At 34.1% G+C, this 16,918-nt stretch overlaps 1 protein-coding gene across 7 annotated transcripts in view; it reads right to left on the minus strand.

The window, feature by feature from the left end:
• Ube3a (ubiquitin protein ligase E3A) overlaps positions 1-16,918 on the minus strand; it is a 77,309-nt gene that overhangs the window by 33,082 nt on the left and 27,309 nt on the right. For 4 of the 7 annotated variants that reach the window (XM_021166378.3, XM_029479338.2, XM_021166374.3 and 1 more), the window contains one exon: positions 639-928. In XM_021166378.3, the coding sequence (XP_021022037.1) occupies positions 639-928 (290 nt within the window). Of the gene's footprint in view, positions 1-638; positions 929-2,002; positions 2,141-10,653; positions 10,691-16,918 lie in introns of all 7 variants that reach the window. The other 3 variants (XM_085841693.1, XM_029479339.2, XM_085841694.1) reach the window with 2 other exon arrangements.

The raw sequence follows: 16,918 nt of genomic DNA on the forward strand, positions 1-16,918 counted from the left end.
TGCACAAAACAAAATGAAACAAAACCCCACAAGAGCTGAGTAAAGACTGTTGCTGGTAAGTTACGTCCCTAAGCAGTATGAAGATATCTAATTCCTGACGTAGAGAGGGCAGGATGTAAGAAGAAAATGTTAGAAGGAAAAAATGTAATTTTCAGATAACTATTGCAAAATTTTACCCTGCTTTCTAAAAAAAGAAAAAAAGACTACTTTATACTTTATATTTGTATTTCTCCTTTTACCACAGTCCCTGGAGTTCTAGAGCCGATACCAGGTATTTACGACAAATGCAATGTACATAGTAGATTTTTGTGACCTAATAAGGTATTAGCTACAATATAAATCATTACAAACTGAGCTCAACTCATCATCATATTAATTTTTAGAGTATAACTTGCTTCTGACTGACAACTAATGAATCAGTAAAATATCAGAATAAAATGTAAACAAAGTAAATACCAGTCCTTTACCACAGTTTACCAAAAAAGGTGACTTTTACTATATTATACTGCAATAACTTAAGGTAATAAAAAAAGCAAAAAACAAACAAACAAAAACAAAACAAATAAACAACCCCCCCACATTTAAATCTCTGATATAGCTTACAATTAACCATTTTGAATTGAAATATAATCTCTTACCTTTAAAATCTTTTCCTTCCTTCTTGTTCATTTTTATCTCTGAGTTGTTAGATGCACCTTTTGAGTTCTCAAGGTAAGCTGAGCTTGCTCCTTTCTTGGAGGGATGAGGATCACAGAGTTTTGCATTAATTTTATAAAGCTCAAGGGCTTTAATAGCTGCTGCATTGTTATCCATACGAAGAAAAGTTGGACAGGAAGCACAAAACTCATTCGTGCAGGCCTCATTTCCACAGCCCTCAGTTAACTGATGGTAGTAGCGTTCTATTAGATGCTTTGCAGCTGCTCGCTTCCTGTACCAGACATTCAAACAATAAGCACATTTATTAGTATAGCTCAGAAACAAAGCCCAACAGATAAGGCAAAAGTTAGCTAAGCAATAAAGCAATAAACTCAATATTTAGATGTAGAAACTGGAAATTCACTATTACCTCCCAAAGTGTTAGTAAAATAATAAACACTTTCTAAAAAGCTGTGATAAACTATGTCAGCTTATAAAATAATTTTAATATGGTAGGCTTTTCTTTGGTTTAAAAAAGATAAGCTTAAGTTGATGGTATAGGACCCTTAACTGTTTAGCAGAAAACAACAAAAACAAACTTCACTGTTACATCTCCATGGCAGTTTCCCTTTTCACTAATATAAAATCACTAATTCATTTTAACAGTTTCAAATACTTGATTTCCAGTTAATATCAAACTTCTAGAGATTAAAATTTTTTACTAAGTTATCATGAGAGATTTAAAAGTGCTTTATAAACTATCTAATTTCATATTATACCGAGAGAGAAGCACCAAGGCATACAACCTTGAGCCCATACTTGTCACTAACACTCTTCATTAAATTCTTGTCATAAGAAAGATAAAGGTTTAAACTTCCATCAGGGGAAACTCATATTCATCTTACTTCATCAACTTTAAACATTAAAATTAACATTTGATTAACATAGTTTTCATGCAAAGTAACCAATACAATTTAAGGAATGAATTATTTTACCAAACAAGAAGTTCTTCTACATAACCTAAATTCTATACTTTGACTCTAAAATTCTATTCTTGGAGATTACCACAAAATTTAAGTTGAAATGTATATCTGGTCCATAATAATATAATTCTAAGGAATATGTTTGGCTCTATACAAGCATGGGAACTGCAAGTAGAAAGAATCTATCTAATTTCATTCTAAAACTTCATGTCATGTCATTATTTTAGATAGAACTAAGTGGCTAATGGCACTAAAGATAAACAAATATGGCACTGATATGTGACTTTAGGACTATGTCATTCTTTGTATGACAAAGAATGGTATGTCATACGATCCTAACTCATTCAGATACTTATATTTAGAAATATTCCCTGTATATTTACCATGCATAGTGTACAAAGGCCAAGCCTGATGACTCAAGTTTGATCCCTGTATCCAACTTGGTGAAAGGAGAGAACTAATTACCACAAGTTGTCCTCTGAACTCTAAACACACCAAAACATATGCCCAGTCACATGTATCTACAGAAAATAAATAAATGTGATAAAGTTTAAAATGTATCACAAAGTTAGAGATACCACTCATGAGAAAAATTCATCAAAAGGAAGACTTATTTGCCTATTATTTATGGAAACTCAGCATGCTTAACAACAGCAAACCGCTTCAATATACTGACAGCATGCACCAAATAAAATAATTACCAACTACTTTAATTTTGTTATTTCCTTAACAAAAGCTAGTGATCAAGTTATAAATGTAGGATGAATGTTTCGAAGTATTAACTATTTTTCTAAATAATTGACTGAGTTAATTCTTCCTAGCTACTTTTTTCATCCTAGCTACGTTTTTTTCTGTAAGTATGTACCTAAACACTAAAAATTTCTAAGTATCAGTAGGGAAGTTTTAAAACTTCATCTACATGATTTAAATAGAGCCAATGTTTATGTTTATATCCAGGATTTTTAAGCATTAATTTCAAAGTTCAAAACACTAGTTTTCTAAGAGTACTAGGCTGCTGGCCCCCAACACACACACACACACACACACACACAGACATACACACACACTACTTCTTTATGTGATAAAGAACTCTCAATACTGAAGGGAGAAATCAGACCATCCAAAAGTCAGCTCAATGTAATTCATTGTATAAACTAATTTTTCTAGGCCTCATTTACCACCTTAAGTCCTTATAATTTGTCTAGCTAGCACTCCCTACATGCCAAATAATAAACTCAGTACATTGTCAAGTACTCTGATTATCATACGAAACTTGAACTTGAAGATTATCTTCTGTCTACAGCTAGTAAAAGAGAAAGAACTGAAAAAATCAAATCTTATAATTGATCTTATGCTATGACCATTAAAGAAGTCAGGACGATTTTCAGCTTCAGAATTCAATTTATTTCCAATCACTGTTTTACAGATTATAATTTCAGAAGAATTAATTCTTAACACCAGCAGTCCTAAAAAGTTTTATGGGGAAAAAAAAAGACATAAGTAATATATAATTAGAAAACAAAACGTTCCAAAAAATTCCAATCTGAACTTAACAACCATGTGTACTATCTGGGTACAGTATAGAAACTCCTGAATAAATTATATCACTATACTTAAGATATCTGTAACTTATTGAAAATGGATATGCTAAGCACTTTATAAGAAGACTCAGCCTAGAAGTCCATAACTGTAACAGGTAGAAATTCACAATTTTGAGGCCAGATTGTTCGGGTTCATGAACAGTTTCTGTAACTGAGTTAACTACTTACTTAGCCTCTTTCTGTGTCTCAGCTTCCTCATCCTTAGGATGCCAGTATATTTCAGAATTCAAATGATTTAAGAATTACAAGTGTTTAGACTATTTCAGTAAATTTTGGAAGAGGTAGGAAAAAAATAGGAGGTGAAGATGAGCAAAATGCATTGTATCATATATGAAATCCTCAAATAATTAATGGAATAGCATATATTACCTGCTACATGCTAGGCCCTATTGGTAAGTATCAGATGCTATTGCAATTGCTATAATTTCTATCATTTGCATGAGTATATGACTTGGCCAAGAGAACTCCATTGCACTAAATCTGAAAAATTAAAATCTAGGCTTAATTCCAAAATTTGAAATTTTAGCATTACTAAAGGGGAGACAGCAGAGAAAATGTTTGAAACTGACCAGCTTTTTTGCACCATGTTACAAGTAGTAGCCCACTAATAATAATAATTATATTAAATTAAATAAACAGAGGTCATAATACAGAATCAACCATATTATGTTGACTAATTTGATTAATGTGGGTTTATTAATATTAAGTTAATTAAATTGGTTAATATGGTTCAATATGATTAATTAACAATAATAAGCTATTCTTTTCTCACTATAAATGATACCCTTGAATGCCAAATGCATGGCATATAAATTCATTAAGGACATATAAAAGGCCTCTAAACTTGGAAACAAAATAATAGCTTTTGATAACCTTCCAATGCTAATCCATACATAGGACCGGTCACTAAATCATACCTCATGTGTCAAATCTACTTTTTTTTACAGTTGAAGTTTAGAATATTTTATATTCTTAAATCATTAAAAAATTATACTTTGTTTCATGTGTGAAAATTGCATAAAACTTAAATTTCTATGTCCATAATTTCTAATGTAACATAGTAAATTTCAAGTACTTGTATATTTCCTGTATGTCCTCTATCATAATGTATCTAGCCAAAGGTAAAATGCTTTGTCAACTTAAAATGAATTCCCTGTGCACACCAGTGAAACTTTCAAGCAATCATCTGGCCTCCTTACTTTCTCTCTTTGTCCTCAGAAGATGAATAGAGTAAGGTTCTTTATTTCCTAATTAGTACTTTAACAAAAAGGTAGTGGGGAAGGAGGAAAAGACATAAAAGAAATAGCAAAGTAAATAAAGTTCAGGGAATGAAGTGAATCCTTTTCCTGATATTCATAACCAAAACTCTACAAAAAGAAGGTACCAGTTACCTTTGCCTATTCACATTCCACTGACTTCTTGTAAATCAAAGTACAATATATTGAGTCCTTAAATAAAAATATGCCTTTTTTATTTAGTTTATAAGAATCAAGTGAATCCTACCAGTGAAAGTGTTCCTCTCTAATAGTTTCCACTTGTTTATTACTTTTCTAAGAAGCCATTAAAAAGGATTCTACAGAAACTGATAGAAGCAAATGCAGGGACCCACAGCCAAACCCTTGAAGAGTCCTGCTGAAGAGGGGAAGGGAGCCAGAGGACACCACAAAAACATAGCCCACAGAATGAACTCAGCAGGGCTCATAAGGGGTTAACAGAGACTGAAGCAACAATTGGGGAGTCTGACCTGGGTCTTCTGCATATGTTATAGTTTTGTATAGCTTGATGTCCTTGTGTGACAACTAGCAGTGAAAGTAAGGGATGTCTCTGACTCTCCTGCCTGCTTTTGAGAACTTTATCCTCCTAATGGCTTGCCTTGTCCACCCTCAATGTGAAGGTATGTGTGCGCCTAATCTTATTGAAACTTGTTGTTATGCCAGGTTTGGTTGATATCCATGGGAAGCCTGCTCTTTAATGAAGGGAAAGAAGAGGGTAGTGGATCTGAAGCGTGAGGGAAGGTAGGAGGAAAGAACTGAGAGGAGTGCAGGGAAAAGAAAATGCAGACAGGATAAACTATATGAAAGAATTAATTAATAACTAATTGATGTTTTCCACAAATGACAATAAAAGGAGAAATAATTTTCAGTATTCTCAGTAGCACTAATAACATTATTTGCTGGTTCCTAAGTTAATTTCTGGATAGTTGAATACTTAGGAATAGAAAGTAAATCATAATAAAAATGATAAAGTTATAAGATATTCATAACTATATATAGATAGCATCAAGGAGATTATACACTAGAAGAATAAAGAATTCCCACATAAGTAGTTCAGCATGAGAATCAAAAACAGTGAAATAGTTGCCATGAAAACAAGAAACAGAAGCATGAAAGAGATAACTAAGAATATGACTTATTCAAAGTGTCTTTTTTAAAAAAATAAGCAGAATAAAAACAAAGATTGGACAAAAGAGGTAAGAAACATATACAACACAAGACACAATTAACTCATGCATAATCTACTAAGCACTGCTTAGTGTCTTTCATAGGTAAATGTCTCATTATTCTGTAAGGGGTTTTATAAAGGATGTACCTTTATAAAAAATCACCTCTCCTCCAAGAAATGGTGGCTTTTGCTTATAATAGTAGCATATACTAGACTAAGGCAGGAAGAGCTTGAGTTTAAAGTTATTATGAACTTTATGTGGAGGAATCAGTAAAACAAATTTCACAACCTGCCCCAAGTTATTTTTAATGTAGAAACTTGTCAAGAAAAAAAATGTGATTTCACAAACACTAGAGATATTCATAATACAGTTAAAATCAGTATAAGGTAGGGTCTATTGAAGTGTCATCAAATCATGTATTACAAGGCTGAAAGTACAAATATGACCCAATTAGTATCAGGAACCATTTGAAAGTCCATTATATATAAAATAAGGCAATTTTCTTAAAGACAGATAGATGGATGGATGGATACTAAAAATGCTTTTACTCATCTTTACAACAAAGTACTAGTTGTAAAAATAGAACTGTGGAATTAAAATTTCACATAGAATTATTTATCTTTTAAAATGAATAAACCGCTGTTTTTTTGTTTTGTTTTTTTTTTACCTGCCCAGTTTCATGGTTAGAAGAAAAATAAGTAAACATTTACAAATTTAGAAATTGAATAGTGGAGCTGGAAACATAGTGTAGTGGAGGCATACCACCAATATATATTGTATAAATATATAAAACTTTCAAAGAATATTATTTTTTTAAAAAAGATCTTTTCCTAAAACCATAGGTTAACTCCTCTTTCTGTAGACAGAAGGTGAATATTGGCTGATTGCAGTGAATGCTAGTTTTAGAACTTGTATATTTCCTAAGTAAGAATTTTGAAAATGGAAACCTGTCCTTTATTAGTTTAGAAAGAGTTAGTACCACTGCCATACAAACAGCAGATACCTGATAGGAAGACTAGAGTGATGGCTCACTAGTCAAAAGCACTAGCTGCTTTTTCAGAGGAACAGAGTTCAATTCCTAGCATGATGTCAGGTGGCTCACAAAACTGCCTGTTCCTCCAGCTTAAGAGCATTAAATACCACAGGCACCTACACACATATAGCATGCATATGCATATATATATATATATATATATATATATATATATACATACATACATACACACACACACACACACACACATATACACATATTAAATCTAAATACAGTCAAAACCAATACACAAAACACATTTGAAAAAGAACACATGTCCTTGCTAAAATCCCATTACTTAAAAGAAATCTCGTGAAGCCAACAGGCTTTCAGACAGACTCCAGTTTGAGAACATGCATAACCACTCCCAGTGATAGAGATATCTCAGTAGTTAAGAGCACTGATTCCTCCTCTTCCAAGGAATCCAGATTTGATTCTCAACACCAACAAACTGGTGCAGTCAGCTGTAACTCCTGGAGGAGTTACACACTCATCTGGTCTCCATGGGCACCAACTATGCTACATGTGGTGCACAGAAATATATCCCAGCAAAACACAGATAAACATAAGATAAATTTAAAAAGAAGGAGGAGGAGGAAGAGGAAGAAGAAATGGAGGAGGAGAAATATTTACTCTTACCACCCCTAAATGATGAAGTACAATATCTAGACATAGCTATCAGATAAGAAAGAGATAAAAAGATAAAGGAACATTTGGAATAAGATGCAAGACTACACGGTGCTAATGTGATAAAGTGAATGAAAACTTCCAGAGTATCAAAGGATAAATTCAAATTCTAAGAGAGGTGGAGAATATTGGAAATCACAAAAGAGATACTGCAACTGAGAAACAGAGAAAAATACTATGCAGCAACAAGGAAAAGCAGCAAGTGGCTCCAGCCAAGTGGTGGTGGTAAGGGATATCTCATCCATAAGGTAAAACAGATGGGACTGACTAAAACTGCAATAGTCTTCATCACAGAACAGGCAAGAGTACTCATGAAGAATTAGTTGGAGGTTTTGTCATGACACTGACTTATTCTAAGTCAGCACTGGAAAGGGAAAAATCCAGTTTATAACTCTATATTCTGGAAAACTAGTCAGGTGTCATGAAAAGGGAATCTACATTTGTTGGAAAACAAACAATCTTGGGGGTTGAAAAACATGAAAACAATTACAAATAAGGAAAAGAGGGTAAGTCTTGCCATAGTCTATGGGTGGGAAGAAAGCTGAGTCAGGTAGATATGGAGTAGAGACCTGATTGACTGAGAAACTCAAGCAAAGTAGACAAGGCTTGAAGGACGCTGTGTCAATTAACCAGCCCTTCTGTGGCAAGGATCAAACCCTACAATGTGGAGGATAAAGTGTCAAGCCTACAAAATTGGCTCTGTCTGTCATGAGGTTTACTGCCTACAGTACTTGACAACTCTGAAGGTAAGGTCCAGTGGAGAAATTGATTCCAGCTGTCTGATACCCCTTGCAATGTGGTGACTACAGGCAGGATCTAAAAGTATAGAGACCAGTTCTCTAGAACAAACAGTGCTTTTTTGACTTCCCTCATTTAAAGCATACTTGGGAGACACCCTATGACTTGCAAGTAGCCAACTAAGACAGAAAAGCTGGAAAGTCCCTGAAGGAAATAATGAATGAGTGAATGAATGAATACATAAATAAATAGGTGAAAATTTAAAAAATAAATTAAAAAGCCCCTAGGTCCTGTACAGCAAAGTTCAGCTAGCAAAGACACTGGTATTCAAAAACACTGACAATCTCAAACCGAAGACAGTTGTCTATGACATCTGAGCTTTGACTGGTTCCAAATCAGCACCAGCCTCAATAACAGGACTGGAATATTAGGGGATGCAGAATAAATTACTCCAATACACTTCCTTTTACTTGTTATTGTTTTAGACTTTATTTTTTGTAAGACTATTATTTATTTACTATTCTATTTATTTGTTTGCTATCTATTTTGTTTGCTTTCTTTGCTTATTGACCATCTGTTCCATTCCCCTGTTGTTCTTAGTATTCTACATTCTTTTCATTTAAACTTGCTTACCATTTTTTTACGCCCCTTTCCCCTTTTTTTCCCTTAAGTTGCTATTTCTAATTTGATCCTAAATAAGTTTTGACTACTTACATTATTCTAAACATATTTTTAATGATCAATGGTGCTATAAATGCTGGCATCAATCAATTTAAAGTCTATATCTGAAAATGGTTTGGTTTTATTGCATGTGTTGGAGGTTTCTTTCCTCCTTTGAGTAGTGCTAAGGATTAAAAACTCAACAGAAGGCTAATTACAAATAAAACTGGAAAACATATCCATACTGACAAGTGTACAAATTAGAACACAAAAACAAACAAAACATTATAAATGGAACAAAGTTATTTCAGATCAGCATTTAATAACCAATAAAAAGATGGTCAACTGTTTGAAATGCTGTTCAAAGAATTCTGAAGTACATGTCAATGAGAAGTTTAGCAAAGAAATTGAGACTGGTGGTGGGAGGGAGAATGATGGAAATGAATAAAATAAATAAAAATCTCAGTGGAAACTATAAATAATAGACCAAGTCAAGTACAAGACAGAACAACAGGAATCGAAAAAAAATCTGTATTCAGACACACAACAACAACACAATAAGTAAACACAATCAAACCTTTTAGAACATGATCAAAATGAAACTAAAGAATACATGGAGCAGAAGGAACTAAAAAGCTCCAAGTCAATGAAATAATAGCAGAAAATTTCTAAAATATCGAGAAAGAAATGAACATCTATACAGAAAGGTGTTTAAAACCCAAATAAATCGTGGACAGAAAGAATTGCTCCTGAGCACATTGTAGCTCAAATCCTAACACTACAAAGAAAATAAAAGTATCAACATACTAACAAAGGCAAATTCACTGTAACATCCAACCTTTCACCAGAAATTTTTAAAGACAAAAATCTTTTCAATGATTACAATATCCAGAGTTATCTTTTAAATGTAATATAAAAACTTTCCAAGGTAGGCATAACATAAAGCCACTTGTGACCACTAAACTACAGTATACACTTAAAGGAAACTCACACACAGCAGATGACACAAACAGAGGAGCTCAAGGAAAATGAACTTCTTAATTCTATATATGAAAAATTAAGAAAGAAGCAACTATGTCTACATAAGTTAATGAAAGAAAAACACAACTATGAAAGAAACAACAAAATATAAATGTTTTTAGCGTTCCATTCATGACACAGATTAGCAGAATGAATTAAAAGCAGGATCAAATTATTTGTTGTCTATAAGAAATGTATTTCACTTGAACAGAAGCTAAAAGATAAAATAAATGGAGACTGAAAAGTGAGTGGAAATCAAAAATGAACTGGAATAGTGACATAAATATATGACTATATACTATAAAAGAAAACTGGGCTGGAGAGTTAGTTCAGCGGTTAAGAGCACCTACTGTTCTTCTGAAGGTCCTGAGTTCAAATTCCAGCAACCACATGGTGGCTCACAACCATTCGTAATGAGATCTGACACCCTCTTCTGGTGTGTCTAATGACAGCTACAGTGTATTTACATATAATAATAAATAAATCTCAAAAAATATATTAAAAAAAAGAAAACAACCAATGAGGGATGTACAATTAATTATAAGTATATATGCATTAAATGATGGTGTACCCAAGTTCATAAAAACAAGCACTACCAGACTACTGTAAAATCCAACCTCTCACCAGAAAGTACAATATCCATATAGAAAGTAACAAGTCAAAATACAATAATAATCTTAACTTTCCAAATTAATAACTTATCTAATGGAAAGAAGAAAGGAAGGAAGGAAGGAAGGAAGGAAGGAAGGAAGGAAGGAAGGAAGGAAGGAAGGAAGGATAAAAGCTTGATTTTATCTAAACTGTACCAAACATCAAATGAACTTATTTCAAGACATCTAAAAAACATCTCACCTTCTGCAGAATAAACCTTGGCAGCCCATGGAACTCTCTAAGAGATAAACCACATTTTTGAACATTAGGCAAGTCAACAATAGTAAAAATTACTTTCTTGTACTTAACAGATTATAAGAGAATAAAATTAAAACGCAAAAAAACTATGTATGCTACACAAATACCTGAAGACAATACAATAAAATCTTAAGAATCAAGAGTAACTGAAGAAATCAGAACAGAAGTGTTTTAAAGGAATAAGTCAAATGAAAAGAAAACACACTAGGAAACAGCAAAATCATCCTTAGTGAAGTAACTCAGACTTAGACAGATAAAAATGGTATGTATTCACTTATAAAAGCATATTAGCAGTTAAGTAAATAATAACCAAGGTACAATCTATAGAGCCAGAGAGGTTAGGTAAAGAGGAGGGATCCAAGAATCTCCCTAGAAGAGTGATCTAGATTTTACAGACCAACTGGAAGTAGATAGGCAGAGTAAGCAGGTGTGGGGAGGTGAGCAGGTGGAGGGAGAGATGGGGTTGAGGGAAAGTGTGGTAGAAACAGCTGGAATTGGGGAGGGAAGAATTTCCATGTTGGTGTAGAAACCTAGTACATTGGAAATGTCCTTGAATGTATGAAAGTGACCCTAATGAAATGGTCTAGTAATGGAAGATATAGAATCTTAAGCGGCCACCTCTTGTCTCCAGACAACCAAAATGAGTTGCACTTCAGTTAAATGAAGAGGGTCCCATAGATATTCCCAAACAGGGCTGGAAAGATGGCTCAGCAGTTAAGACCACTGACTGCTCTTCCAGAGGTCCTAAGCTCAATTCCCAGCAACGATATGGTGGCTCACAACCATCTGTAATGGGATCCAATGCTCTCTTCTGGTGTGTCTGAATACAGCAACAGTGTACCCACTTATATGAAATAAATAAACAGAAGAAGAAGAAGAAGAAGAAGAAGAAGAAGAAGAAGAAGACGACGACGAAGAAGAAAGAAGGAAGAAGGAAGAAGAGGAGGAGGAGGGAGAAGAGAGAAGAGGGAGAAGAGGGAGAAAAAGAAGAGGAAGAAGAAGGAGGAGGAAAGAAAGAACAGGAGGAGGAGGAGGAGGAGGAGGAAGAGGAGGAAGAGGAGGAAGAGGAGGAAGAGGAGGAAGAGGAGGAAGAAGAGGAAGAAGAAGAAGAGGAAGAAGAAGAAGAAGAAGAAGAAGAAGAAGAAGAAGAAGAAGAAGAAGAAGAAGAAGAAGAAGAAGAAGAAGAAGAAGAAAACGAAATAATTCCCAAACAGCCTAAGGTGTTCTCAAAGCAACAGGTTGCTACCTGAAAACTAACAGTAGAGTCCTACTGCTAAGGACAATATCCACACAACCCAATGAACATGGAGAAGCCAAGCTGCTGCCTGCATGGACTCTTCACCCCTACACTCTACTTCTTTGGTGTAGGAAGGTACTCTACAAGCTACCAAAAGAGATATATGCACACCAACCCAGCCACAAAACCTTTGACCTACAATCTGTCCTTCCTATAAAATATGCTAAGGCAGTAGGGGCACAGAACTAGTGGGAGTAGCCAACCAATGTCTGATTTGACTTAAGGCCCACTCCATGAGAAGAAACCCATATCCAAAACTGCTTGGATAACTAAGAACCAGAAACCTAGGGTAAAACAAAAACACTACTTATGTTTTAAAATTTTTTTAAATCTTAAAAAATTTTACAGTCAATAAAATGATTACTAATGATATTCTGGTATACACATTGTATCAGTGCCTAATCTAGTCACTGTCAAACGAGGTCTTCTCTGGCAGCAGATGGAAACAGGTACAGAGATGGAGAAACCACAAGCAGACATTACATGAACAGAATATTTAAATGGGAGCTCTCAATCAAATACTTTACAGCAGAGAGCAGAGAATCCCTTGGAAGAGAAGGTGGAAAAACTTTAAGAGCCAGAGGGGATGGACGATACCAGAACAAGACCCTCTAAGTCAACTAAGAAAGTCTCATAGGAAATGTCAGAAACTGAAGCAGCAAGCACAAGTGGGTCTGTACCAGGTATGTATGTCTGCATGTATGTCTGTATGTATTTGTAAGTATCTGTGTGTATTTTATATATATATATATACACATGCACTACATGTATTACATATATTACATATATATGTAGTATATATATACTACAAATATGTATATACATATAATATACACACAGGCACACACGCACGCTCACACAAACACACATGTAAAATAGGTATAGGCTTAGTATAGTATGGTACTGCTTGGTGTGAGAACGAATTAGGTTTCTGACTCTTGTGCCTGCTCTTGTGACTCTTTTCCTCTTGTTTACCAAGGCAGACTTCCATGATAGTTTTTGCTTCATCTTATTGTATTTTATTTTGTCATGTTAAAAAAAAAAATCAAGAAAGGAAAATATATTACAATACGGAAAGGCATCTCTAACAGTGAAGTTTTACTCCTTCCTTTAGAAAATTCAGTCAGAATTCAAATAAAAACTTAACAATACACCTCACAATCTCAGAAAAATAAGAACAACCCAAACTACAAACTAATATCTGGGGAAAAAAAAAGAATAAAGACCAGTGTAGAAATTAATGTACTGAACTCTAAAACACAGAGTTCTTTATTTGAAGAGAATAATAATTCCTTAGCCCAAATAACCAAAGAAAGGCAAGACCAAATTAATAAAATTCAAGGTTAAGATGAGGACAAAATAAAAGGTAGTACTGAAAACACATGAGGTCTTTAGTAATTAATATGAAAAGCAATTTAAAAAGAATGAAGTATCAGAAGAAAGTTATAAATTCCTCAACAGGTATGATCTATAAAAATTATATTAAAAGGAAATAAAAAAACAAAGATACAGAAAGCAACAAAATTGAAGCAGTACATCCTACCAATAAAGAAAAGCAAAGAATAGATTCATTGCTAAAATATACCAGTTCTTTATAGAAGAACAAACAGCAAAAAACCTCAAAGTGTTCTACCAAACAGGGAATGAAAACTACTAAAGCCATTCTACAAAAATATTATTTTGAGAGTTCCAAACTAGGTAAGAGCACTTAGAAAAGAACACACCTCAACATACTAAAAGGCTATAAAATAACCTAAGACTATTGTTATGTTAAATTAAAAAAAAATACTGAAGTCATTTTCTCTAATATCAGACATGTGACAAGGGTGTTCAGTTTCTATAATATTATTCAATGTAGCACTCTGAAGTCATAGAGAAAACAAGAAAAACCAGAACAAAACAAATGGGAAAGAAAAAAACAAATTATCTCTTAAGTACACAAAAGCATTCTTTACTTAAGGACTCTGATAAACACTTGTAGCAAAAAGGAATACATAACCAGTGGCTTTTCTATATAACCCTATGAAGATCCCAGGATCTCATAAACCCAGAGAGAGACAGACAAACAGACACACACACACACACACACAGAGAGAGAAAGAGAGAGAGAAGAATGAATATAGCAAAAACTGAGAAATGAGACTGCAACAGTTAAAAGGCAAATCAGTAGTGAAGAGACAACCAAAATAATGGAAGAAAATCTTTCATGCAGAAAACTATACATCTAACAGAATTAGTATCTAGAATGTCTAAGAACAAAAAGGCACATGCCAAATAAACTGATATTCCAATCCTGCACTAAATTAGCCCTCTTCCTCAACATTGTAAAACTCTTCTGTGATAAAAATAAAACAGTCCAACCCAAGGGCATATGTACTGGAGATCTGCTTTAGCCCCACATCTGAGGTGGGATGTCATGGGGTAGGGAGAGATGCCTCCTTCTACCCTCCTCTCACTACCTACAGCAGGCAGATCTGGCCCTTTCCCTTACTGACTGCATCACTCAGGAGCACAGGTCCTGCAAATTGACTATAACAGCTCAGAAAAGCTGGCCATAGTAGTGATGTTGCAGGTAAGCCTGATGCAAGGACATTGAGAGCACAAGAGCTGATACTGCTTCGTTGGGTAAGCTAAGCAGGATAGTGCTTGAGAGTTGACCTTGGCTGAGTAATAACTCAACTACCTCCCAAGCACAGACCCAGGGCCTACACCAACATCTACTCCAATTATAATCTGCTGGAACTTATGAAGTTGCCAGTTCTGCACATCCAAAACTGCAGGATCTCCATGACACAGGGTAACAACAGGATATCCAGGAGTCCTGGTTGAGGATCCAATATGGCAGAACCTAGAGGCCTCACAATAGACCAATAATTCATTGCAATGAACATTTGCAAGTAGAGATGTGTGGAAAAAAGCCTAGAAAAACACAATACAAAAGGCCAGTAAATAAATTCTACCCAACATATTATAGTTTAAAAAATAAATAAATAAATAAAACACAGACTAAAGGGTACTGAAGGATACAAGAAAAAAGTGACATCACTCATAAAGCAGGCTCATCAAAATTAATATCTATTCAACAAAAGACTTTAAAGCATGAAGTGTCTGGATCAGTGATCCTTAACCTTCCTAATGCTGTGACCCTTTAATACAGTTCCTCATGTTGTGATGACTCCCAACCAAAAGATTATTTCATTGGTACTTCGTAACTATTGCTACTATAATGAATCATAATGTAAATATCTGATATGCAGGATATCTGATACGCAACCCCTGTGGCAGTTATGACTCTCAGGCTGAAAACAGCTAGCCTGGATCCTGAAAGATCTTAACTGGTAACACAAAGCATTACACTTGTAAAACCTTACAGAAAAATTCAAAGACAAATAGAAATTTCCCATGATAAACAGAAAACACACACATCTTTCAAGAACTCTGATTGTAAATGGTCTTAATCCCTTCTCCAAAGACACAAAATAAAGAAAATTAGAGGAAAAATCTACCAGGTGGATGTTACAATTTTAGACACATAAGCAACACAGAGGCACACAATTTCATAGGAGAAATGCTATTAGATCTAAAACCACGTGTCAGTCACAACAGTGACTGATAGTGGGTGACTTCGCTACCCAACTCTCTTCAGCAGACAGATCATCTGGACAAAAATTAAACAGAAACTCTGGAGTTAAATCAAATGAATGTAATAGATATTTGTACAACATTCCACCTATATACTAATACACATTCTTCTCAGCCTATGGAATTTTCTACAAAAATCAACTACCTATCAAGACACTGAAAAAGTCATAATATATGATACTGTAATACCACACTTCTTTGTATAGACTACAATGTAATAAAATTAGATATTAACAGCAAAAGATATTAGAGAAACCATGGAAACTAAATAACACATTACTGAACAGGTGATCTCTGTGAGCTCAAAGCCTGCCTGGTCTACAGAGCTAGTTCAAGCAGAGTCAGGGCTACACAAAGACAATATCTACTCTAGAAACTAACACCCACAGTTTATTCATCTCTGAGAAAAGCACCATAAATGATGCACAAGAAAATGTCTTCAAACAGCAAATCCCTGTTGAAGGAACTCAAAGACAATATAAACAAATGGGTGAATGAGAACTGCAGAAACACGTAGGTGAATCAAGTAACACAATCCTGAGAACCGTAGGACACAGAGGATATCTCAACATAATAAAGGAAAAACAGAAGAAATTCCTGGCAAACATGTTAAATAACAAATGAAAAAAACCCTCAGAGCATCCTTACTAAAATTAGGAACAAGACAAGCACATTCTGGGTCTGTGCTTGTTATTATGTTGACGAGAGAAATACTGTAAGTGAAGGAACTAAAGAAAACAGAAAACTCCTAACAGTTGATAAACACTCAGCAAAGTAACAGAATACAAAATGAAGACACAAAGCTCAGTAGTCTCTCTTTGTACAAATAATAAACACAAAGACAAAGAAATTAGGGAAACCATCCCAGTCACAATAACCTCAAAAATTGAATAAATCAAACTAAGGAAGTACAAAAGTTGTATAATTAAATTTTAAAAAATTAAAGAAAATATGTTGAAAAAGCAACCAGAAGGTGAAAAAAACCACCCATGTTCAGATTGTTGTAAAAATAGTCATTCTACCTAAAACAATTTACAGACTCAATATAATCCCCATCAAAATCATAGCTTGATTTTTCATAAAAAGAAAGTAAGAAACACTAAAATTTATTTCATAATACACATGACAGAAAAACAATCCTGAATAGTAAAAGAAATGCTATCAGTATCATCATCTATGATTTTAAGTTATACTACAAAGCTTTAGTAATTAAAAACAGCATGGTGCTGACATAAAAACAGACACTTCAATTAATGAAATCGAAGTGAA

The sequence above is a fragment of the Mus caroli genome, unplaced genomic scaffold (assembly GCF_978045245.1).
Source record: "Mus caroli unplaced genomic scaffold, Mus_caroli_1 scaffold_8, whole genome shotgun sequence".
Classification (NCBI taxonomy): domain Eukaryota; kingdom Metazoa; phylum Chordata; class Mammalia; order Rodentia; family Muridae; genus Mus; species Mus caroli.